This window comes from Chironomus tepperi, unplaced genomic scaffold (genome assembly GCF_022539635.2).
Source record: "Chironomus tepperi strain 1889 unplaced genomic scaffold, CSIRO-AGI_Ctep_v1 contig_244, whole genome shotgun sequence".
NCBI classification, from domain to species: Eukaryota; Metazoa; Arthropoda; class Insecta; order Diptera; family Chironomidae; genus Chironomus; species Chironomus tepperi.
The window spans coordinates 2,006,856-2,032,579 of NW_027226366.1; the positions used below are offsets into that span (position 1 = coordinate 2,006,856).

At 30.4% G+C, this 25,724-nt stretch overlaps 4 protein-coding genes across 6 annotated transcripts; 2 read left to right on the forward strand and 2 right to left on the reverse strand.

Moving 5' to 3' along the window:
• Window positions 1-551: 551 nt before the first annotated feature.
• Window positions 552-2,100, reverse strand: DMAP1 (DNA methyltransferase 1 associated protein 1). Its single transcript, XM_070641338.1, has 3 exons — window positions 1,946-2,100; window positions 1,789-1,889; window positions 552-1,728 (listed from the first exon to the last, which is right to left on the reverse strand). Exons 1-3 carry the CDS (start codon window positions 2,044-2,046, stop codon window positions 704-706), a joined length of 1,227 nt encoding a protein of 408 aa, XP_070497439.1. The 5' UTR covers window positions 2,047-2,100; the 3' UTR covers window positions 552-703.
• A 154-nt stretch (window positions 2,101-2,254) lies between these two features.
• Window positions 2,255-3,505, forward strand: Rtc1 (RNA terminal phosphate cyclase 1). Its single transcript, XM_070641393.1, has 2 exons — window positions 2,255-2,574; window positions 2,632-3,505. The coding sequence occupies exons 1-2, from the start codon at window positions 2,313-2,315 to the stop codon at window positions 3,471-3,473; spliced, it is 1,104 nt and encodes a 367-aa protein (XP_070497494.1). The 5' UTR covers window positions 2,255-2,312; the 3' UTR covers window positions 3,474-3,505.
• A 160-nt stretch (window positions 3,506-3,665) lies between these two features.
• On the forward strand, window positions 3,666-17,524 carry foi (solute carrier family 39 fear-of-intimacy). Of its 3 annotated transcripts, XM_070641523.1 has the most exons (5): window positions 3,666-3,855; window positions 3,925-4,026; window positions 14,412-15,983; window positions 16,078-16,483; window positions 16,558-17,524. In XM_070641523.1, exons 3-5 carry the CDS (start codon window positions 14,440-14,442, stop codon window positions 16,702-16,704), a joined length of 2,097 nt encoding a protein of 698 aa, XP_070497624.1. In that variant the 5' UTR covers window positions 3,666-3,855; window positions 3,925-4,026; window positions 14,412-14,439; the 3' UTR covers window positions 16,705-17,524. The 3 variants fall into 3 exon arrangements, with proteins under 3 accessions (XP_070497624.1, XP_070497622.1, XP_070497623.1); XM_070641521.1 differs by lacking the exons at window positions 3,666-3,855; window positions 3,925-4,026 and adding an exon at window positions 12,351-12,542; XM_070641522.1 differs by lacking the exons at window positions 3,666-3,855; window positions 3,925-4,026 and adding an exon at window positions 12,900-12,924.
• Window positions 17,525-19,158: 1,634 nt separating this feature from the next.
• Window positions 19,159-24,133, reverse strand: wit (wishful thinking). Its single transcript, XM_070641563.1, has 5 exons — window positions 24,077-24,133; window positions 22,852-23,003; window positions 22,294-22,790; window positions 22,079-22,230; window positions 19,159-21,686 (listed from the first exon to the last, which is right to left on the reverse strand). The coding sequence occupies exons 1-5, from the start codon at window positions 24,129-24,131 to the stop codon at window positions 19,876-19,878; spliced, it is 2,667 nt and encodes an 888-aa protein (XP_070497664.1). The 5' UTR covers window positions 24,132-24,133; the 3' UTR covers window positions 19,159-19,875.
• Window positions 24,134-25,724: the final 1,591 nt, after the last annotated feature.

Below are 25,724 nucleotides of genomic sequence, written 5' to 3' on the forward strand. Positions count from 1 at the left end.
ATCGTTTGTGGTGAACGGGTGATTAAGGCGAATTTCATGGATCATCTTACTCAGTATCTACGTAGCAAACCTTGGCAAATACATAAAGTGACGGAAGACTCAGCAATTAAGTAGTCAAAAATTATTCGAAAATAACGGTTATTGAAAATTCAAATTTGACCTTAAGAATTTTATTTCTTACTTCAAAACCTTACAAATTATTTTGAATGTTTGAAAACCATATAAATTATTTAAATTATGAAACATTTGTAAGGTTCTCATTTGAATGTCGATAGATTCCAAGTAGAGACATAAATATCTTGTATATTCCTCGTTTACAAGAAGTTGAATAATCACCCAAAGTGACCTAGCTTAACTTCCTTTCCGATCAATCAAAGTTGCACTGAAAAATTCGTCTTCGTTTCGTGGTTAATGATTAAAGATTCTCGGAAATGAAGGAGAAACAGAACTAAAGAGATTTGGTTTTTGGTAACCAAACAAACGAAATGGAGACGAATGAAGGAGGACAATTGAATGCAAAAATTGAAATGCATTGATTTTATGTATTTTTTTATTTCGACTTTGTGTTTTTTTTATTTTTGGATGCAAGCAGCAATGGAATAAATGAATTAAACATTTTTTTATTTTAAACGGATTCTGTCATTGAATGTAAATCTCCCATCAATCAAAAATCGTTATTTATCTTTTTCTCAAATTATAATTTTTAGTCAGCGATTTCTTGTTTAATTTCAGCAACTTGCTTCAATGTCTCGAGCTCAAATTCACTTGACGAAAGTGTGCTTCTTATCTCGTGGAGCAAAATCATATCCGAACGAAGATCATTAAATGCTGTACAAATTTCTTCTGTTGCTGGTGGATTTGGATCAACTTTAAATTCGGCAAGAATTTGTTCTAATGCTTTTGTTCTTTTCTGTCCAAAATTCGCTGGTAATTTCATCTTTTGTGATCGCATAGCTATTCCAGTGCCTTTATTAACTCCTTCACCAAATCGAATTGCTGCTGTTTCCATTGTTGTCATTACATCAGCTTTATTAATCTTCTGTTGTACTGGAACTTTCTTACGATTGAGTTTCTTCTCTTGTTTGCGTGCTTGCGGTGTAGTTGATGTTGCCTGTTCATCCTGCTTATCAGCTTGTGAGATTAATTTCTGTAAATCTTGAGTTTTCTTTTCTCGTTCCTTTTTACGAGCTTCAATTTTACGCATTTCATTCTGTAACATTGTCTCTTCCTCAATCTGTGCCTGTGTTCGATCAAAAAGTTTCTTTAATTGCTCTTTTCGCTTCCTTTCATGTTCAGCATCAAAGACATAAATTTTCTTTTCGTTATTTGCTGCTTGTTTTATTTTTTGAAGAGTTCCAATCACTTCATAATATCGTTCCTTTAAATCTTCAACTGTCTTGATTCCATACTTGTCACGATCCCATCGATCAGCCATTATTACGAATCGTGTGTCAAATCGTTGTGCTAATTCAAAAAGATAGTCTGTTTGTGACTTGTTCCATTTTGTATTCATCCTAAGATGTGTATTATATTCATTTAAATTATATGTTGGAATACTGAGCTGTCGATTAAGTTTCGCAAAAGGATATTCTTTTGGTTCGTCACTAGCTCGTTGCCAATGACAGAATTGAACACCATCTGAACGTGCTGCATTTGTAAATCTCGTCCATTCCCATTTACGGACCTTTTTCATTCCTAATCGTGCCTTGTTTTGCTTATATCCAAGACCTGTATAAAAGATTTTTCATTTTACTGGATCCTGTTAATGTTTTAATGTGATTATTTTACCTGAATCTGTTGGAAGTAGAGGTGGAGCATCTTTACTGTCTTTATAGAGTAGCGCAAACACTTCTCTGTGCATTCCTTCAGGTCTTCTAGACATTCTCGTTCTGCAAATCAATAATTTAGTCAAATTCACCGGATAATTAACATTTTGCAATCATACTTCTCATTTAATCCTTTCTTTTTTGTCATTACTGATTCCTTTGTGAGCTCCGGAGTTGGTGGTTGCTCAATATTGAGAATTTCTCTAAACATGTCACCCATTTTCACTATAATTAATTATTTTTTACTTTTTCTTAAAATTATTTCTTTTCAAAATCGGTTTGTAAACAAAAAACGAGTAAAAATAATCAATGGTAAACGAGATGAAAAGCGCTTTTTAATGACAGACAGACAATAAAAATTCAAATACATGTTTATAAAAGAACATTTGATGAATTAAAGAGGTTGTGTCATTTAGTGATCAGGTTGCACAGATCTCACACACGTGAAGAAGTAAACAAAACAAATAATCGAATTAATCTCTGATTATGGCTGAATTAACTTTCAAAGGAAGTAACTATTTGAAGCAGAAGCTCATATTAGCCACAATCTCAGGAAAGGCTATAAAAATCACCGACATTAGAAGTAATAATGGTGGATTACAAGAATTTGAAATAAATTTAATTCGTTTAATTGATAAATTGACTGATGGCTCAAAGATTAAGCTTCATGCGACGGAATTAGAGTATGTTCCTGGAATTTTACTTGGTGGAAAGATAGAACATCAATGTTGCGTCGATAAAAGTATTGGTAAGTTGATTCTTAACATCCAGTGAACAAAAAGTTTAATTAAAATGAATGTTTTAGGATTTTACTTAGACGTGTTGATTGCGTTTGGTCCATTTTGCAAGCATCCAATTGAGGCAAATTTGAAAGGAGTTACAAACAGTCCAGATAGTCCATCAGTTGATCATTATAGAACTTCTGCATTTAATATCATGAAGAGATTTGTAATTGAGGATGATTCATTTGAATTAAAGGTGTTCAAAAGAGGAATGAAGCCATTGGGAGGTGGTGAAATATTGTTCAAAATTAAGCCTGTAATGAAACTAAGAACATTACAACTTGAGAATTCAGGAATGGTCAAAAGAATCAGAGGAATCGTCTATTCCTGTAAAGTGTCACCGACATTCGCTAATCGAACAGTAGAAGCTGCAAAAGGAACAATGTTAAATTTCTTACCAGACGTTTATATCCACACAGATCAGAATAAAGGAAAATTAAGCGGTTTATCACCTGGATTTGGTGTAAATTTATCAGCAGAAACGACAGAGAATGTGATTTATGCAGCAGAAGTTGTATCAAATGTACAAGGAACACTGCCTGAAGACATTGGAAAAGAATGTGCAAACAAATTACTTGATGAAATATATCGTGGAGGTTGTTGCGACTCAACATTCCAATGGATAATGATACTTTATATGGCTTTAAGTCCAAAGAATGTCTCAAAAGCAGTCATTGGACCGTTATCGCAGTACAGCATTAAATTTCTTCAATTATTAAAAGAATTCTTAGGAATTACATTTAAATTAGACACATATGAGGAGGAAGCAGATGAAGATGAAACAGATGACAATATGAGGAGCCCTAAAGTCGTATTAGCTTGCGTGGGTGTTGGATATAGTAATTTGGCAAGAAGAGTTTTGTAAATAAAAATAACGACTTTTTGAAATTTGAACAATGTTTTTTACTGAGCACATACAGTTCTTCTAAATATTTTTGGATATTAGTTACGCTAGACGAATACATAGAAAATCATACTATATCAAAGGTAAGCAAAGCACATTATATCTTGGTGCCGCGTAACACAATTATTGAAGTACTGACTTAGCGCTCTTCGAGGAATCCAAAGATTTTTTTATCCAATTTCGGTTTTATTTGATAAATTTTAATTAATTTAGAATCGTACATAAAGTTTATGGCATCGTACTTAAAGCGATGAGTTTTATGTGATCAAAGTGAGCTAGAAATATGTTTTGATCAAAAAACAAGTAGAACAAGAAATCCATAAGAAGAGCATAGTGTTTTTTAGTAAGAAACATAAAATATTTAATTAAACTGTATGAATATATTAAGGATTATGTACTAAATCAATTAAAGCTCATGCAAAGATAGTGGATAGTTAAAAAGGAAATCAAAACGGCTGCTTATTTGACGAAAATAACCGATATCATCAGGAATTGTAAAATTTTGCTGTAAAAGGTAATCAAAACAAGTTGCGACAGATTAATTTTATGCATTATATCCATTTAAATCGTGAATATCACACTTATATTATTAGCTAACATGATACAGTAAACGTGTGTTCACACGTTGATTTAATGCCGAAATTTTATTTTTAGCATTTATGTAGTATATGACACAAGATATGTTCTCTTGTCTGTAACTCACTCTGAAAATGCAAAAAAAAAAAGAATGCGATGAAGAAGAAGTCCTAAAAATAGTCATTAAACTGTATATATCCGATGATAATCATCACTATAAAATATATTGCAATGATTAATTTGTGTTTCAAATAAACACCCAGAAAAAAGAGTTTACTTTCTCTGGATTGTGCAACATGTGAATAATAATATTTATATCATAGACTGTGAGTGAGTTACTGTGTCGTAATGCGGCGAGTAAAATTGAATAATTAATTTAAAAAAATGTTCGATACGTCGTAACCTTGTCAGTGAAAATTTCATTTTTATTCTACGTTCGGTTTCTAATCAATGTTTCGCGCTATCGTGACTTGTCACGATATACTATCTTATGTCTAAGCTCAAAATCACAGTATTACGTTGCTCAAGGTTTTATATGAAGGCATTGTGAAACATTTTATAGTAGTATTTGAACGAAAATTTTGAGAAATTTAACGGAAAAAATATTTTTGAATTTTTATGAAGAATTCAACACACTAACACAAACAAATTAATTTTTTAAATTTTTAGTTTCTACTCAATTTAATGAATTATTACAATTTTAAATACCTAACATACAAAAGCTAGATAAGCAGTTATGCTACAGTGAATATATAGGTTGCTGAAAAGCTAGTTTCATGAGTTAATTGTAGTAATTTAAAGCTTCGTTAAATTTTCATTTTATTGGTGTTTGTAATTTAACGAAGAAATATTCAAAATTATAAAAGCCGTTAAAACTTTTATTCAATCCCTGTTAGTAATTCCAAAGTAAATGCGGGTAAATGCTATCACAATCAAGGAAAAAGCTAAACGTCGCTCACATTTCAAAAACATCGCCGCAAAACCCCAAGTGAATTTATATTATCGAAGGTGTAAATGTTAATTCGTTATGCATCGAACTTGCTATCAGTAGTAGCATTGAAATGAAGAATACATGCACTTGACACAACAAAAAGAATGAATGCTTTGCATGTTCCAAAAAAGAGCCAAGCAAAAAAAAAAAAAGTTCGTGTCGATGTCAAATATCTCAATATTTACGTCCATAAGAAATGAGTTGAGGCATGTATTGTGTGATGTTTAGTTCTTTTATGTACAATTCAAGTTCAGGGCTTGTTGATTTTTCACTTGTTTCCAACTCCCCCATACATTTATCTTTTTTTGGGACTATAAAATCGATTTCACGTGTACTATAAATTTGTTTGTATTTAAATATAATGCATTTTCCTATAGAGTCATGTTGAATGATAAACTGAAAAAAAAGATCGTAATTGATTTCCATAATTGCTGGAGTCGATTGAAATACTCGTGGCAATTTAATGGAAATATTTACCGCCATAATAATTCATCAATTTGAAGTATTTGACACACATTAAAGCAAACTAAACGATCAATGTGATGTGGCATAACTAAAGTCGTAAAATATGGACTTACTTAAACCATATTGATGCGCTCGAATTTAGCGATTTGGAATGCGAATTTGAATTTTTTAAAGCATTTTTTCATAAAGTTGTGTGATTATAAGTCTGATTTAGTTGACTGAATGGGTTTTAAAAATATCGGTAGCTGGTGTTTGGTAACTGTCCTGTCCTGGATTAGCAGGGGAAGCTTATTATTTTTAACCTTAATTGCAAATTATCGATAAAAAATTCATATAAAACCCTACAAATGTTTTGAAAACACCACTTTATTGTCGGCTGTTGTATTGTTTTGGATTCTAGAATTGTTGGCAAATGTAACGGAAAAATTAGATTTAAACATCTCAGAGGGGAGATCAACTTACTTCAAGTTTTTAAAATTAGTTCATTTGAATTTCAAAATTCCGTTACAATAAATCATAATCATGAACATCAATTGTTGCTTATTTTGAGTCATGCGATCCAATAAATGCGTTTAAAGCATCTGATTACAGCCACAACATCAACATTTCTGCTACATAGTTTTCATTTTTGCGGCTTTTTGCAAAAAAGGCAATTTTTTACTTTTCATCCTTAATGTAAAAACTTTTCGTACTTTGGTACTGCCAAGCACCAAGTAGAAGAAATTTATTATATGTCCATAAATATAGCTTTTGCAATCTATCAGCGTAAAGTTATCCTGTATAACAAAATTTGATAGAGTAATTCCAGTTGATATTACAGCTTTTGTGGTTACGAAAATTAATGCTTAGCTCAAATATCAAAATTTTTCCATTCTAAAGCATGACTCGTGTTTAAAATTCCGAGAATTCGATTCCCCGACAATTTCGCCATGTTTAAGTAATTTATGTTCACCGTTGCACAATGGGAGATGTGTCTGACTCTCCGCATTCCATTCACGAATGAAGAGAGCGAGAGAAGAAAAAATCCAATTAAATTGCGCGGATTCGAACCTCATAAGCCTCATTCGTCATTTTCTCTTCGTGCTGATCAGAAGTATTTTTTCTAAAACCTCTACACATACAGTCACAACTTAGTATATAATAATAATCATATAGACGCTTTTTTTTCGGTGAGTGTGTCAAAAAAAAAGAAATAAATTTTATCAAATTAAAAATGTTTGTTTAAAAGCTGAATGAAATAAATAATTAAAAAAATTTCAAATAATTCTCTTCAATTTACGTTTGAAAATATTGATAATCGCTATTGGAAGTTAGTTAGCGCTTCTTTATAAATAGAATTATTCAAGATAGAAAGAGATAGAGAAGAAAAAAAACGTGGGGTTTTGAATACACAAACTCACAACCTCAATTTTCATACATTCGCACTTTTTTTTTATAATGTTTTGAAAAAACGAGTTTCATTTTCGGTGCTTATGCAAATTCTACATGCATAATTCCTTGAATTTTAAAATGATTCACCTCGACATAAATTTTTTAGGTTAGAAAATTTAAATTGAGGATTCGAAGTTGTGACGCGATTTGAATTTTTTTTTTCTTCTTTTTCTTCCACGTGATTGTTTATAATTTATCATATTATTTACATGTATTATTTTTTTTTCTACTCTCTCTATGTAAATATTATTAATTTTATATTGTAATTGCTACAATTAATTTTAATAAATCATGAAGAGAACAAGTTGAAGTTCCGGAATAAAATCGCGTGAATGCTTTGTAGTGATTCTACACTTTTAATTAGACTTGTGGATGTGGATGTTGTGCCCCAAAATGTTTATGGAGACCAAGTTGCGATGTTCTTAATAAAATCACGGAATTTCAATTTATTCAATGATTTGTTTATTTTCTTCAATCTTCAAATATATCCAAGTAAACTGTAAAACCTCTAATTGGCTGTAACATAATATCATAATTAATTATACATATCTTTTTCATAATCACTATAATTAACTTACATGAAACTTATTTTCAATTTTCTTCTCCAATATGAGGTTTCTTTTACGATTCGATAAATTTTGATTTACGATTCAATAGATCCTAAAATTTATAACTAATCAAACTGTTGTTTAAATTGTTAAAGGTTATGCTTGACTTACTACTTATTATTTTAAGGTAAATTTCAAGTTCTTCTTGAAATAGCAAAATGAATCTTTCAATTCAGACATATATACAAAATATATTGATTAGTTCCTATGATCTATCGTCCCTAAACTTATTACTCACAGAAATCAACTTCCAGTGATAATTCCTGTTGTATTGTCGACAAAAAAAATGTGGTTTTTGTCGAAAGCTATAATATTAAATTACATTAGGCTATTTTCTTCATATTCTTGTTATTTACGCGTATCTTACCTAATTGTTAAGCGTTTCTTTGCAAACAATTAGCTCACAATTACTTAATTTAATTATTTTTCTTAATTCACATAATGTTTTTCTCAGATGACTAAATTTTTCTTTGATGACTTGATTGTTTTCAAATTTTAGCTTACCGTTAAAATTTAAACCGAATTACTATATTTTTTAACCACCACAAATACCCCTATTCCTTATAAAAAAAATTAACATTAATTTTTTTAAAAAGAACTCCTCGTACTTCATATTCTCAAGTTTCATGTAATTTAACCTATAGTAAATAATTCAACTCTTAACTTCTAAATAGTTAATTAAATTAATAAAATAATTCATTCTTAAAATTATGGACTCGGTTACTTCGGGAATGATCATCATCTTAAGTTGTCGTTCTATGTTTTTGTATTTCATTCTTACTTTAATTTTGCTGTTATACTTCATGAATTGACCGTTTGCCGTTATTACACATTCATTTTTATGTTGTTTATTATTTTTAACCTTCCATATCATATCTGCATTACGTCCTAATATGGAAGTTGTTGCTCCTGTGTCCAATACGCCTTTACAATTTCTTCCATTTATTGTAACATCCAGATAAATTCGTCGGTCATCACTTTGTATGGTCATTACCATGTTTTTGTGTGGAGCTGGACTTATATTCTTCAACACTATGCTCCGTTTTGTGTCGAAGAGCTCGCATTTCCCGAACAAAGGTTGCATTCTTTTACGTTGTTAACATTCTTGTTGCCACACTTCGCACAATGTGGTTTCCAAGGTTTGTCACATTGGCCTTGTAAATGACCTTTGACATCACAATTAAAACACAGTTGCTGGGTAAGCCATTCCTTTCTCTGATCTTTTGTCCACTTTTGACTCATTGCTGTCTTTCTTTTCTCGATACTTTCTTCAATAATAAAAGCTCGATCTTCTTCCTCGATTGTCGCGTTCCAACTTAGTTCATTGTTCCAATAATCAATCGACTTTTCATCTGTTTCCATAGCAACACTGTTGTCAATCATGTTCACTTTATTTGCTCTGATATACCGTTGGCGTGCGATGTTCACTTTTTCCATTCCTTCAAACTCTTGACATATACGTTTCAATTCTGCCATCGATGGTGCTGTGAGACATGCAGCACGAAGTTCAGGTTTCAAAGACGACTTTAGACTATATAATTTGTCAGATGGGCTCTTTTCGGGCTTGATATGCTTCATTAATTGTGTAAAGCGAAGAAATAATTGTTGAAACGATTCATTTTCTCCTTGTGATAAATTTGCTAATTCTTGCTCAGCTTTTATAGCACGATTATTGTCACCAAAATCCTCTAAAAATTGTATTTTGAAAGCTTGCCATGTATCAAGTCTTCCTCGGTTTAGTGACCACCAGCTTTGAAGATCAGCACTCAATAAAACTTCCATATAGCTGAGAAAATAGTCCGTAGGAACTTGCATCCTCTTTGCTTGATTCTCCCATGTTTCAATTTGATCAATTGCATCCATTTCAACTTTGTAAACATTCTTGCTGATAATGTTAATTATAGTTGCATTAACACGATGTGGACCAGCTAATATTGAGTCATTACGACCACTTAAAATTGAACTTCGTCCTTCATTTCCACTGAATGTCTGATGTGTTTGAGTATTCAGTCTTGTTGAATTACGATCCTCATTAACATTTGCAAATTGATGCACAAAGGACGGTCTTGGTATGTTACTATATGCTGGATTTTGTTGACTATAATTTCGTGTTGATCCATTCGACCTCATATTACAATTTCGATTTATTGGTGTGAAAAATTGTTGGCTCTGCGCAAATATTGGTGGTTGTGAACTATTGACTTGAGTCGTATCCAATGGTCTTGTCAAAAAGCTCAGCTCAGCATACTTTTCATTGAAACATTCGATGATTTCCAACAAAACTTCAAAATTATTCACATCCGATAAATTTGTCCGCTTCAAGACATTGATTCCAAACTCAATTTGAGCTCCTAGTGCAACAATGTCAGCTCCTGATTCTTCAAGTCTATTCAACTCAATAAACATCTCATTGATAATAATCGACGATTCACTTGGTGTTGGACGAAAATCCATTACTATTGGTGTTAAATCTACGCCTGTACCACACCAACGTTGATAATCTGTACGTAACTGCTCATCGATAATTCTACGATCAGCTGCTGAAATCACATCTTGTCTTTGTCCAGTAACCATTCCTCTTAGGTAGGCTTCAGCAAAAACTTGACTTTCTGATAAATATTTGGTTTGTACCAGAAAATTATACAAATTTCTTTGTATTCTTGGTTCCGGCTCCCTTACCAATTCAATGGCTTTCTGTACAGTTGAATTCATATTTGGACTTCGATTCATATTATTGATTATGTTGAACTTTGGTGAAATAATATTTTTTTGTTGACACAAAAAAAATTCTGATGAATACTTGATGACACAATTTTTGTTTAAATTTTATTTGTTCGGCGCCAGTCCGGGTCTCCGTATGTGATATTCTGTAGTGATTCTACACTTTTAATTGACTTATGGATGTGGATGTTGTGCCCCAAAATGTTTATGGAGACCAAGTTGCGATGTTCTTAATAAAATCACAGAATTTCAATTTATTCAATGATTTGTTTATTTTCTTCAATCTTCAAATATATCCAAGTAAACTGTAAAACCTCTAATTGGCTGTAACATAATATCATAATTAATTATACATATCTTTTTCATAATCACTATAATTAACTTACATGAAACTTATTTTCAATTTTCTTCTCCAATATGAGGTTTCTTTTACGATTCGATAAATTTTGATTTACGATTCAATAGATCCTAAAATTTATAACTAATCAAACTGTTGTTTAAATTGTTAAAGGTTATGCTTGACTTACTACTTATTATTTTAAGGTAAATTTCAAGTTCTTCTTGAAATAGCAAAATGAATCTTTCAATTCAGACCTATATACAAAATATATTGATTAGTTCCTATGATCTATCGTCCCTAAACTTATTACTCACAGAAATCAACTTCCAGTGATAATTCCTGTTGTATTGTCGACAAAAAAAATGTGGTTTTTGTCGAAAGCTATAATATTAAATTACATTAGGCTATTTTCTTCATATTCTTGTTATTTACGCGTATCTTACCTAATTGTTAAGCGTTTCTTTGCAAACAATTAGCTCACAATTACTTAATTTAATTATTTTTCTTAATTCACATAATGTTTTTCTCAGATGACTAAATTTTTCTTAGATGACTTGATTGTTTTCAAATTTTAGCTTACCGTTAAAATTTAAACCGAATTACTATATTTTTTAACCACCACAGCTTCAATTAAGACTTTCGTTTAGAAAATTGAAATTTGACATTTTTTAAAATTGTATTACTTTTGGATTTCGTGAATTGAGAATTGAATTGACATTTACGGAAATTCTTTGAAATTCAATTTGAAATCAAATCTTAAAAATTAAAATTTGTGAAAAGATTGAGAATTAAATTTGTGATAATATTGTAAGTTGAAAAGTCTTTAAACTTAAATTTGAAAAATTACAAATTCGAAATTTGAGAAAATTTTTCAATTTCAAATTTAACAAAATCTTGCAAATTAAAATCTGAAAAAAATTTTTAAATTTAAGAAAGCTTTGTAAATTGAAATCATTTTGAGAATTTTTTTATAATCTTTATATTTAAGAAAATTGAGCAATTTGAAATTTACATTTGTTAAAAATGTTTCAAATTGACGAAAAAGAAAGATCTTTAAATTAAAATTTTGAAATTACAAATTTTAAATTTGAATTTTAAGATTTAAAATTTGAGAAAATTAACAATTCGAAACAAGCTTTCTTTGATGTTTAATTTCCATTAGAACGTCAAATCTTCATTCTTTGAGAATTTAACAGCAATTTAAAATTGAAACAAAATCTCTGACTAATTCTTTAAAATTCAGCTTAATAGTAAGCGTAAAGGAATTAGGTACCAAAAGAATTCCTTATCAAAACGTTTTTGTATGACGTAAAAATACATGCATACATGCTTTTCTGATAATGTTTATGGTATCGAACAGCAAGCACTACTTTTTTTTTAATTATAAAAATTTTCAAGGTGAAAAAATTTAACGTTTTTCAATTTCAAATCATTTGCCTTCATTTGACATTATTTTTTATATAAATGCAAATTGAAAAATGCAATAAAACAAAAACGAATGCATGCTTGTTGATAAACATTAAATAAAATAAAAAACAGTATTTAAATTGTGAGAAGATCATCCAGGTCATCGGTTTCTAGGACTTAATGGGCTTCCACGGAAATTAAAAAAAAAAGTTGTTTATTTTGATAAATTACATATAAAATAGGAATCCACGCTACGTTAAATCAGTTGTTATCATTCTAATTTCATACGTTCAAGTGAAAAGACGTTAATCTTCTTATTTTTTATTAAATCGCGTGAACGCTGTTACACCTACATATATTTCAAGTGTCGTGAATTTTCATTAAATTGTTGTGAAAATAAAAATAAAAAAATTATAAAAAAAAAGTATTAATTCATAAGGAAACGAAAAAATGTTTGCAGCCGTTCTCAACATTGTGTGCATGTCAATTAAGTATGAAGTGAAATTTTTATATTCGGCACTAAAAAGTTGTTGTAATTTTCGCATAATTTGTGCTAGACTTGTCGGCCGAGCTACAAAAGAATTTTTCAAGTTTAAATTCAATAGGTCAATAGCATAAAAATAAATTAGTGATCAAAAACAGTAAGGCGCGCTCTATGATTCCAATAAAAAGTCCACTGTCTAGTCAGTTTATTTAAATTAAGTTGATGATATTGGTCGCGAATCCAGTGACTTCAATTTTTTGCGATGGAAATTGACATCAATTAAATTACAAAAGGCCAACAATCATTAATTGACAAAAAATTTATGAATTTAATGATTTTTTCAATATGAGAATTGATGACTTGACTGTGGCGCGTAATTGAATGGCAATGTAAATTCTATTTAAAGTCAAGTTATTTTAAATATTTTGCGGATTTTTTTAACTGCTGTGTCAATTGTACTATGGTGAAATAAGGAGTTTGACTTAAGACAGTCAATGACAATAATCCTACTGTAAAGTAAGTTTCCCGCGCTGCACAATCAGTGACTATATTGTCGTGTCATTGGAAGAATCAATAGCTTTGCTCTAAAGGATTGCCAAAAATTTGAATTTTAAAAATCAGTTACAAAAAATGCAAATAAAAATCGTAACTGTCAAAATTATTTCAAAAATTTATCAATTTTCTATTACATCTGAGAACCATACAACTGTCAATTATTACATTTGAAAACCATACAACTGTCAATTATTACATTTGAAAACCATACAAATGCCAATTATTACATCTGAAAACCATACAAATGCAAAATAATTTTCAATTAAAATTTAATAAGATTCAACAAAATGGCAATGTGCAGCTCGGGTTACAAGCAAAAATTACTATATTTAAATAAGTGAAACTCCAAAACTAGCGAAATAATTTTTTTTCTGAGGATATAATTAGCTTTTTCAACTCTGATTCACGGTGGTGTTTTTGTATAAAATTCATAATTACTTGTTTTGTCTCGAGGATTGAACGAGACTTGATGCATGTGAAAACAAAATCCATTAAGTATTTGAAAATCATAATCTATTGAGGAAATTATAAGCACTTTGATATTCCGTCTAAGCAATTTAGTCTAACTTAATAATATTGATAACCTTGAAAACATCCAGGAAAATTATCCATGGTTCGGTGCTTTTATGCAAGAAAATAGAACAAAATTCCCATAAACGTAAACTGCATTCTCATCTAGGGTATGGAAATACTATAATGTGTATCAAATCAAATAATCAGGGATTACCTAGAAATTCTCGCGTGATAAGATTGTAAATGATTAATTTTCTGTGACTAAAATCTCATCAATTATATAGTAAATTTGTAAAGTACTTGACGATTGTGATGAATTTGCTCTAGCTGTCCACTTGGGCTCAATCTGACAAATTTACAAAATTGAACAAATTTCACCGAAATTTTACACTGAGAACAATAATAGTAAACAATAATGAATAGTATGATAAGAGGGTGATACGTAGCAGTTTATTGCTTTTTAATTAATTAGGTACAATGTTTATTTTCATCAACACAGTCGTCTATCATAAGTGTAGGTGTCAGATTTACGCTTCAGATTTTAAGTGCATTCAATCGACTCATAAATGGAGATTTTCTTCTGATCTTTTTATAGCTGTGAGCTTTAATTATTTTATGAATAATTAACGACGTGTTTTTGAAAAGAGGAATTTGAGCTGTCAGTCTGTCCAAATGGTACAATTTTCAAAAAAAAAATTTAGCCGTTATTTTTCAAATCTATTAATTAATGCTTCATTCAAATATTTATTGACCGTTATTTTTCAAATCTTTACTAACCGTTATTTTTCAATTCTTATTCTCATTTTAGGAGTTTTTGGCAAGTAACCTGGACCATAATGGCACATCGACATTTAATGGCAGTTTGTGTCGTTTGCCTACTTTGTGCAGAACATTTACCATGCAAGGAGCATGTTCTGTCAAATAGCAACATTAATAATATCGATTCCATTGATTGGAAAAATGGAAACAATGACTTATCAAAATCAAATTATAATTATCAAATTAATTCAATTATTGACGTAGCAGCTGGAAATTATTATGATGAAAATATAGATAAATATAAGAAAGAAAAAAGAGATGAAATTTTATCAAGAAAAAAGCGTCACGGTGACCATTCACATTCAGTTCCAACACAGCAACGATTAGAAATGCCAGAAGTAACAAAAGTACATTTAGAAAAAACAATTCGTCAATTTAGCAACAACCAAACAACAATGAATGTTCATGCATTTGAGGACATGATTACACAGCTAAAACTTAATTATTTATTTAATTTAACATTACATAATAGTGATCATAAGACATGTATGACCGAGGAGACTTTTCTAATGAAATTGACACATTTTAAGGAAGACAACACTGATCATAGTCACGAGGGGCGCAGTCACGAGAAGCATGATCACATGCACGGTGAAACTGATGATGACGAACATGATGATCATGGCCTCAAACACGATGACCATGATCATCATCATCACCATGACATAGAATTAAGTTCAGAAAACATGATGTCAATATGTCCCATACTCCTATATTACATAATTAATCGTGATACTACATTAAGTCAAAATTCATGTTTTGATCCTTCACATTTCAATACAGAGGACACAACCGTAACAAAACTTATAGAGATGGAAGATAGAAAGCTTGTGTGGCTTTATTCAACATTAAGTGTGCTGATTGTCAGCGCTTGTGGATTGTGTGGTGTTATTGTCGTTCCGATTATGGATAAGCAGTATTATCATTTAATTTTACAATTTTTAGTGGCACTTGCGGTTGGAACAATGACTGGCGATACATTACTTCATTTATTGCCACATGCTATGCTTCCATTAACACCAGATCAAGACTTACATCGATCAATGATGCATCGTGGACTGATTATATTTGCATGTATTGTTTTCTCATATTTCTTTGAGCGCTTTATAGCCACTATTATGGAATATCGTCAAAAGAAGGAGAAGAAAGATAAAAATCCAAAGAAACATATTCGCGTTGTCCGTGAATCGGAATCGACATCGGTTAATCCAACAACGTGTAAACATAAATATTCATCATATCCTTATTGTTATGATGAAATTAATTTAGAAGCAAAAGAACATAATCATGATCATGATGAGAAAGAGGAGATGCTTAGTCCTAAAGATAAGGATATTATAATATTGCATAATGACACCAAAAAAGTTAACGGATTGATTCATGAAAATAGTAATGATATTGACAATACAACATTATCGACTAGTTTAGATGGATCAATTGAGAGTAGTGCATTGTTTAATAATGTTAAGCAATCGGGAAATCCTGTTTCTAATTCGGCATCTTTTAATGCTAAAATTGAGGAACATGATGATGAGAAGCTTACTACTACTATTATCTTAAGGTGAGTAACGACTTTGTTAAATTTGAATTTTTAATGGCTTTTAGGAATTTGAATTTTTTAACGAAATTTTAACGATTTTTTCAATAATTTTCAGAGAACACCAATCAAAACACCACGGACATTCACATACACACGGTCATGTCCATTCACCACCAGAATCTTTATCAGCTGTTGCTTGGATGGTCATTTTAGGAGATGGATTACACAATTTTACAGATGGTATGGCAATTGGTGCTGCCTTCTCTGGCAGCATTGCTGGTGGATTTTCAACATCACTTGCTGTTTTATGTCATGAATTGCCACACGAATTGGGAGACTTTGCGGTTCTTCTGAAAGCTGGAATGAGTCCAAAGAAAGCTATTTGCTATAATATTTTGACTGGAGTTTTGTGCGTTTTTGGTATGATTGCTGGCGTCTTAGTTGGTGACACACCCGAAGCATCACAATATATTTTTGCCGGAACTGCTGGTCTTTTTATTTACATTGCACTTGTTGATATGGTGAGGAAATAAGCTTTATAGGTCATTGCCACAATTTATTCTAATTTTTTTTTGTTGGCACCAATTATTTTTAGATGCCTGAATTAACATCATCACACGGAAAGGAGGGAAACTGTATGCTGGTACAATGCTCTTTACAATTCAGCGGTATGTTAATTGGATTATTGTGTATGCTGTTTATTGCCATTTATGAGGACGAACTGATGGAAGTGTTTAACTAATACTGATTCCTAATTTTTTTCTTTAATTATTTTATTTTTAATACTTCTTTCTTTATTCTCAAACCTCACACTTTTTGTCCAATACGATTAGAATTAAAATTTGGTTAAAATTTAGAATATAAAATACCTATTAGTTAATTAATTTTGTTCCATTTTCATTGATAATTATTTCATTAATTGTGAATATCAATTAGATTTACAAAGTCCAGGGGTGTATCCTAAAGTTAATGTTTTTTAACGAACTTTTAAAATTTGAAATTTTTCAAACAAAAATTGTTATTTTTCAAATAATTTTTGACCGTTACAATTTAACTTTCTTCAATGCAACCTAATTTAACAATTTAATTTTGCAATATGATCAAGCAGCTACCCTTCTATAATAAATACCAGATACACTCCTGCACAGAACACAACAAACAAATTGAATGTAATAGATCTAAACAATTTAAAAATGGAAAACGTTTTGTGAGCAGTGGATAGATTTTTTTGGATAAACAATATACCCTAATAATATAAATAAAATATGTAGCTGATACCATGAAGCAACAAAACAGACTTAATGAGGCATAAAGACCGATTTTATTGTTTACTCATAAGCTTAGCAAATATTTTATTTTGGTATCAAATTGATAGAATCGACTGTATCCACTATCTTATCCTATTGACATCAAAAAAGCATTTCTGTGGCTGTGTCCATTATGATTTAAGAGATGAATTTTCGAACTGTATCAAAAAAATGCTGATTAATTAACGGTTATTCAAAATTTAAATTTTCTAACGGTTTTGAAAATTTGAAAATTCGCAGCTGCGTTTAAAATGATTTTAATTCACTTTAATGATTTCAACTTTATTCAGTGCAGCACTAGAGATTTGTCACCGAAAAATGCTACATGCTGTCAATATCATCCAACTCAAGTTAAATCATAAAATGAAGATTTTTGACTCGAAAAACTAGTTTTTAATTAATTTGTAAATGACACCTGCTAAATATTTCGGATACAGCCACAGAAAAGCACTTAATATATTTTCCATAAACATGAATGTTCCTCCGAAAAAAATGAGAGCTGAACTTTAAACATAAAATAAACTGAATTTAGTAATTTTAGTGAAAAAATCAATGAAGAGTTCCCAAAGTTATTTGATGTAAAACTACGAAGTAGAATAAGAACAATTTTTTCTCTTCCCACTCCACAGTTAAAAAACAGCTGCGAAGAAGTTTGGACGAGACTTTGTTGGAAGTGAAATTTTGACTGAAAATTTTCGAATATTTTGACATTTCCAACTTAACTCATCCAGAACTTCTGTCCAGCTTTAAAAAATGAGACAAATTTAATTAAGATTTTTTAAACTAATTTTTAAATTTAAATATAAAAGTTCAAAACAAAATTGATACTTTTAAAATTTTAATTTGTGATTTTTCAAATTTTAATTTTTCAATTTTTTTATATTCAGATTTATTAATAGGAACAGTATTAATGATCTTCAAAATACGTTAAAATTTTTTTAAAAAAAATAAATTAGACAATAAATGTGTAACTTGTTTTGCTTAAGTTTAATTAAAATGCAAATTTTTCTGGTAAAATCAGAATTTCTGGTTCTACATGCAAAAAAATAAATGACTTAATATGTTACTTGAAATAGTTTTGTGCTTACTAATAATGAATATTTTTGATATAAAATGATCGCAATAGAAATCAACTTAATTTTTTTAGCTCATAGGCATTGCAAACTTTAGATATTGTATTTAATCTCTTAAAAAACAAAAAAAAAATAAGCAGAATAAAGTTTTCACGATCATGCAATTAACGATGCGTGCAAATTATATGTTGATGTTCTTTAATTATTGACTTTATTTTTCAGGTTCATTTTTAACGATTTTTTTGAAATTTGAATTTTAAAAAACATTTGTATGGTTTTTTGGAATTGTAAGGATTCAACTAAGAATTTATATGCAAAAATCCGTTACAAAATATTTCAAATCACAGAAAACATTTGTACGGTTTTGGTAAATTGCTAAGCTTTGAATTTGAAAAGGTCGTTAAACTTTTATTTAAATTGACTCACAATGTTTTGATAATTTTGACATAATCTCCTGCAAACTTTAAAGTCTTTCAAAGATATAATCCATAGCTCACAGTCATGACAACGCTAATTACCACAAAAATGTATTAATTAGTCGTTTCGAAGCAACCTTTGTTACCACAAAACAAGAATATTTTGAATATCTTACCTACAACGCAAATAATTAATAAAGCATAAGGAAGTTTTGGCTGACATAATCAAATTACTGAAACCAAAAACAAGTAAAAATTCAGTTGACTGAGTTTCCTTTAATATAATTCAATTATTATAAGTTTTTTTTATTTTAATTAACAACATCATTTGACAAAATGCTACATTAATTAATTTCATTTATAAATTTCATAATCATTATCAATTTAAATATCTCTCAATTTCCTTAATTCGTCCAATAAGTCCAAAAAATTTTATATCTGGTCATTTTTGTTCATATTTTTATTATTTTTAATTTAAATGTATATAAATAATTGAAGAATTTTATAGCTAAATGTCTTAGGTAGAAAGAATATATATTATTATTATAATAATTACGCTGAGTATCATGTAGAGCCACTTAAGTATTTAGAGTGCTTTTCTAATGCACTTTAATTCTTACCGACTAAATTCATTTTTATATTATTTATAAATTGTGCAGTATTTCATCATGTTTTGCTGCTAAGAGTTTAGGCTGAGGTCAAAGGTGTATCCAACATGGCTTTTGTTCTGTAAGTTAAGTCACAATCCTCTCATATCTTTTAAAATTTAGTATGAAATTAAAAATTCAATATGTAAACAAACTAGTACATTGACAAAAAATTTGAATTTCAGAAATCGGTTACAAAAAATTGAATTTAAAATCATAACTGTCAAAAATATTTCAAATTTTTACGTATCATTGTGTTAGTGAATTTCAAAAAATAACGGTCATTTTCTTTTGTTCGCTTAATTGCGTTCCCTGGTAAGCCTGACTACTAGGCTCTATTCCATACCCAAAACACCACCTGGATACACCCGCGACCCATTTGAATATATATAAAAAGAGGAGGAAAAGTTGACTAGAATAATTCATTAATAAATTTCATTTTACAACTCTAACAGCAGTACTTCCTCATGCTATAAACTATTATTATTGTGTCTGTATTCATTTGGATCCATAATACGATCATCATACAATGACAATGTCTTTGATGCTCTCACTTTCCTTACACTAGCAGGCAAATCACCTGGAGTCTTTACACGACATTGTACATCCCTTAAACTCACTTTCGATGGTCCGAATACTTCGCGGAAAACTTCTAGCGATCGTTGTCGTTTCAATCGATTGCTTTCACTGGAATCATCTGAAGTTACTGTATTTAATGTTGCTGACTTTGAGGTGACTATTTTCGGTGGTGCTTGAATGACGGTGAATGGATCACTATTTGGATCATTTAATGGAGTTTTATAGTTCTGAATTTCATCAGATATCGAGCAGCTTATGACAATCGGGGATACTAGATCTAAATTTTTGGGTCTTTGAATGTTATTTGGTTTATCATCACAATTGATAACGACATCATTAGCGACCTTACGTACTGGCGTTGAAAAGCTCTGCTGAACATTATCAATATTTAGTGCGTTTAGGTTGCGTCGCTTCATGTGGAACTTTGCATGTATTATGTCCCTCCATCGTGTCGATTTCTTCTCGGAATTATTTTTCTTTTGTAATACTTCACGTGACGTTGCGGAACTTGTGCATGCTAATTTTCTCGTCAGCAATTCCTCAACTAATACTTCATATTCACCATTATAGAAATTATCATTACCCGTCGTATTATTGATCAATTGATTGCCATTACATAATGCAGATTTCTTTATTGACTTTTCATCATTTGATTGATCAGCTTGATGGATTTGTACCAGATTCCTTTCCAAACATAAATTACGTCCTTGAAATTGTTGAATTTGTTGTCCATAACATTCTCGGTTCTTTTGAATACTTCCATAATCATTTGATGGACTGGAAATGTAGGATTCGCATGTAGTCTCGACTCGATTTGTGGATATTTGATTTGGTGGAATGGCTGACGAAAAGTCCCGTGTTGGGCTGTTTATACTGTTATTATAATTATTATTTGCTGATATTAATTTATTATTTGTGCTTAATGATGTTGACATTGTGACATAATGCGATCGTGGCTTTAAAGTGGATATCTCAATCAATCTCTCTTCAACACACAATGATGTAAGGCGAGCTTCAGCATCTGGATCCCAACAATCCTCACACACCTCCTTTATTGCATGCGCTGCTGTACCACCACCCCATTGTGGTGGAAATAATGGTCTTGCTTTATGTTGCAATACTAATGCTCTCATTTGGTCGAATGTCGGATGAATACCAATTTCTGCCTCATATGGTGCTTTATAGATTGGTGTTGGCATTTCGGGTGGATAAAAATCCTGACATCTCATACATAATTCCCATAAAACCAATCCGAGCGAATAAACATCAATTTGCTTTAATGCAAGCTCACAATCCCGTAGATTAACAGCGCCTTCTAAAATTTCCGGTGCCATATAACGTAATGTTCCAACCTCATAAATACTTTTCGTTTCAGCAAGTATCATTTCGCCTTGATACTCATAACGTGATCCACTCAATTTTGTTGCAAATCCATAGTCACAAATACAACATGTGAGATCAGCTTTAACGAGAATATTTCGACTGTTTATGTCCCGATGACATATACACATTTTAAGCATGTCTCCTTTTTGTATTCTTGTATGTAAATGTGATATTCCTCGTGCAATTGATGTCGCCATACGTGAGAATATCGGGAATGTTGTTGAATTTTGCTTAAGATATTCATAAAGACTGCATTCAGCTAGTGATAAGACGAGTAAGTATTCAATCTTTCCTTCTGAGTTTATGCGCTCGTCACATCCTGGAATTAAATGGAAAAGTATGTAAGATTGGTTTGCTTTTAGGTCTGCATTTAAATGCGGCAAGAGACTGTTTTCTTGATATGCAAAGTAAAAACAATGAAATTTGTAAATTTTCACATTTTAACCGCAAATATCAATACATACTTTACTCTTTAGCTTTAGCTAGTTAAATAAGTGAATAATAAAGCACTAAAAATGCTTCTGTATCAGAAAAACTCAATAAAACCTTGAAATTTTTGAAAATCAAAACTAGAAAAATTTCTTTGATTGTGTTAGTGTTTACAAAAAATTCAAATTTTCACCGTTAAAAATTGCAAGACATCAATGAAACCTTTAAAATCACAACAAGAAACCATCCACAAGCCTCAAAACAAACAAAATATAAACATACCAAAATATTTCAATAATGCAGGACACACGTCCATAAATGGCTGATTATAGACGTCCATTTCATTGAGGAAATACTGTTTCTTATTTGCACTGAAAATTTTTATTGCCACTGGTTGACAGTCGTTCATCATTCCTTTCCAAACTGTTCCATACCTAATTGGATGTCATTAATATCATTAAAAGTCATTCAAAAGATTTTTGGTGCTTAAAACTTACTTTCCTTCACCAATAATTGATATTGGCTTAAGGTTATCGACATTATATAAATTTGATGAATATCCTGGACCAGATGGTGCTAATGGTGAAGTTTCTCTTAATGGTTTTGGTTTACTTCGACAGGATATGAAGAAGACAACGCTTATGACGGTAAGCATAATGGCAGTTGATGCGAAACTTATCCATATAGCTGAACTTCGATATTGAATTCGATTATGGATGTTACTATGTCCATCATCTGGTGAAACAATTACCGGCGATGTCTTTGGTGTCGTGTAGACAAAATTTGCATTACAGTAGTCGGAATTACAGCAACAGAATAGGACATTTTTACGTTCAACTGCCATACATGTTGACTGATTGCAAATATCTCGATGCTCCCAACATCCTTGCATATCAAGACGATACTTTCCATCTTTTAACGGCAAATACGTTGAGAAACAATAATTTTGTGAGCTTGGACATGACACATTTGTTGCAGATCCTGACAAGTTCATCTGTAAATTAAATTTGATTTTTATTAAAGTTACACAATAGGCGAGATTAAGGATGCCTTACTTCTGTCGAGTTCAAATCAGTGTAATTTTGATCCATGTCATTATCATCAGCTTCGGAATCATCCTGAATTTCATTTTTTGAATCATCTTCCAGTTCACTTGACTTGCTTACTCTTCGTCTCTCAAAATGCATACATCTTCTTGGTGAGTTTTCTGTTGGATGGAATGTTAAGAAAATGTTTGAGTTTTAAATGTATTTGGATATTTTGATATTGAGCGTGTGATAAAAACGTAGAGTGAGTTGGAAGTTGGTGAGTCAGTTAGAAATTTGAATTTTTGCTTCATTTTTACCGAGATGATAGCATTTAAGTAAATCGGGGAATTTAAAATTTGAAATGATTCATTCAATTTTGCCGAGATGATAAAATTATTTCAAAATTTTCCGTTAAATCGCTCGAAATTCTCATTAAAATTTGAATTTTGGGAATTTCAAAGGTCTGTAAATTTGAATTTTCGCATCTCTTAAAAGTTGTTTAAATTTTAAAATTCCGCATCTTATCTACAAAATTTCTAAATCTTGCATCAGTTTTCACCAAGATGACTAAATTATTTTGAAAATTTCCGTTAAATTTGAAACTTTTGCATCTCTTATTTACTGAGATGACATGATTAAGTGTAAAATTACAGAATTCAAATTTTACAAGATCGTTAAAGATTAAAATATTCAAAATAGTTGCAATAAATCTATAAAAAGACATTTAATGTCTTCATCATCAACCCTCGTATCTAAATTTACATGCATCTGGTTATATTTTAATAGTCAAAGTTTCCCATTACAGATTCCATTTAATAAGGAGAATTTTGGCATGAATGAATATGAAAATATTCCATTCATAATTTTTAATTAAGTAACCATTCACTTAGATTGCTTTTTATTTATTAAGATGAAATAATAAATATAAAAAATCGAAAAATAAATATGAAGCTATGACGAAATTGAGAATAATTTTTTCATCCCATATAGAAATGAAATGAATCATCGCGTGAAAGATTTCAAAGTGTACAAATTACTCGGCAAGCTATGTGAAGAAGAAAATGTTACAGTACAAAAATTTTTGCCAGACAAACAGAGGCCAACGAAAGCGCAAATAAATGGGGCGTTTTTGTATAAATTATTTAAATTGCTTATTATAACGTCAACGTATTTACCGTGTCTGGCAACATATTTATACAATACATAATATTTTATCAATGATAAGGACGAAAATCCAAAAATTGACAATTACCTGCTTCTGATGGTATTGTGAACGATATTAAAAGTATTATCCACAGGAAATTCATTGTTGATTTCTTCTATTGAAAATTCATAAACATTAAGGCGTTTGTAATATTTTGCCTTGTTTTTCTTTCAGAAAAATACACAAAAAACTTTACGATAACATCAATGCTAGCATAAAATTTTTATCCAAAATCATTTTCTTGATTTATGAAAAAATTAAATTTTTTTTATTAAAATTCAAAATAAAATTTTCTTATTTAAAGTCTTTACAGATAAAAATGCTGTTAACAGCGGTTAATTTTCTATAACCGCTGTTTTTTAAATTTTTAAAAAAATGCTGTTAACGGTTAACCGCTGTTTTGCTTCTGATGGTATTGTGAACGATATTAAAAGTATTATCCACAGGAAATTCATTGTTGATTCTTTTTGCCTTGTTTTTCTTTCAGAAAAATACACAAAAAACTTTACGATAACATCAATGCTGAATCTTTGGATTTATAAATATCTTATTGAGGGCACTTAATAACTTTAATTAAAATACTTTTTTCTTATTTCTTGTCACTTTTAGTCTAGAAAATTTTCCACAAACATTTTTCCTGTCTTTTCCTTTGTCTTTTTTTTAATTCCGTAAAAAATTTCACAAATTCGTGATTAAGTAAATTCAATTCACATTCAGTCGATAGTTACTATCATTTCTAAGCCACAAAACAGTAAATAAATGTCCAAATTCTATAAAGAAAAGTTCTTAAATGAGCAAAAACTACAAAATTTTCAACAAGAATGAAGGAAAAACTTCTTTTTTTTGTATAAATTGTCTGACGAATCAACGTATTGATTTTTTCTTTATGAACGATTTTGTTTCGTCGTAAAATTTCATCCCCCAAACAAATTCTCATTCAGCTTTATTGCTTAATTTCTCTCTCTCTTTCTCTTACTCTCGGTTTACGGACGGAGAGAATTTGGTCGGGAAAATTTTCAACCGAGAGAAAAGAGCGCGACGGATGAAAGGAAAATGGGAAAAGGAAGAAAATCCGCAAGGGGATGAACTTTCCTTTCTCATAATAAACATTGTAGTAAGAAGAGGAAAGGAATTGAAAACTATATTATCGATTTTTCTTTTGTGTCATTCCCTCTCGAGTGCGTCACATGAAGCAGCAATAAAATATGAGAAATTCTTAAGGAACTTAGCATAAAATCACAATAAAGTGAAACTTTTATTTTTTTGGCACAATTTTCATAATTATTCGTCAACTTTTTGTGTCTTCTTTGCCTTCATTCCTCGTCATTTAATTGATTTTTATATATGCGATGAGGCTAAAAATATCATCGCAAGTCGAGAATTCTTTTGTGGCACTTTTGATTGACATTGTCGATTCGACTGAGGATCTTTCTTTTCTTTTCTTTTAAATTTTGTGAATGGCAATTTCTCTCGCGGGCGGTCAACTTAGTAGGTCTTGACAATTGATATTTGTTGTTGTTGTGTCTGTTTTCAGAATTGAGAGTTTTTTTCGCTTATAGTTTTGCTAGATACAGACTTAGTCTAGTAAATATCACATTGTAACACGTATTTAGTGGGAATTTCGTGTGTAGCTATACATTTTGAGATGTATTAGATTGTCACTAAGTATTGTTTAAGAAGTATTACTATTGAAGCA

What these genes read in the sequence shown, in the direction of transcription:
- Rtc1 (XM_070641393.1), top strand. Translation starts at nt 2,313, where the DNA reads ATGGCTGAATTAACTTTCAAAGGAAGTAACTATTTGAAGCAGAAGCTC. An exon ending in TTGCGTCGATAAAAGTATTG is followed by an intron (nt 2,575 to 2,631) that starts GTAAGTTGATTC and finishes TGAATGTTTTAG; the next exon opens with GATTTTACTTAGACGTGTTG.
- DMAP1 (XM_070641338.1), bottom strand. Translation starts at nt 2,046, where the DNA reads ATGGGTGACATGTTTAGAGAAATTCTCAATATTGAGCAACCACCAACT. An exon ending in AAGAAAGGATTAAATGAGAA is followed by an intron (nt 1,890 to 1,945) that starts GTATGATTGCAA and finishes ATTGATTTGCAG; the next exon opens with AACGAGAATGTCTAGAAGAC. An exon ending in TCTACTTCCAACAGATTCAG is followed by an intron (nt 1,729 to 1,788) that starts GTAAAATAATCA and finishes TCTTTTATACAG; the next exon opens with GTCTTGGATATAAGCAAAAC.
- wit (XM_070641563.1), bottom strand. Translation starts at nt 24,131, where the DNA reads ATGAATTTCCTGTGGATAATACTTTTAATATCGTTCACAATACCATCA. An exon ending in CACAATACCATCAGAAGCAG is followed by an intron (nt 23,004 to 24,076) that starts GTAATTGTCAAT and finishes TCCATCCAACAG; the next exon opens with AAAACTCACCAAGAAGATGT. An exon ending in CTGATTTGAACTCGACAGAA is followed by an intron (nt 22,791 to 22,851) that starts GTAAGGCATCCT and finishes TTTAATTTACAG; the next exon opens with ATGAACTTGTCAGGATCTGC.
- foi (XM_070641521.1), top strand. Translation starts at nt 12,502, where the DNA reads ATGTTTGCAGCCGTTCTCAACATTGTGTGCATGTCAATTAA. An exon ending in ATTGTGTGCATGTCAATTAA is followed by an intron (nt 12,543 to 14,411) that starts GTATGAAGTGAA and finishes TTCTCATTTTAG; the next exon opens with GAGTTTTTGGCAAGTAACCT. An exon ending in ACTACTACTATTATCTTAAG is followed by an intron (nt 15,984 to 16,077) that starts GTGAGTAACGAC and finishes AATAATTTTCAG; the next exon opens with AGAACACCAATCAAAACACC.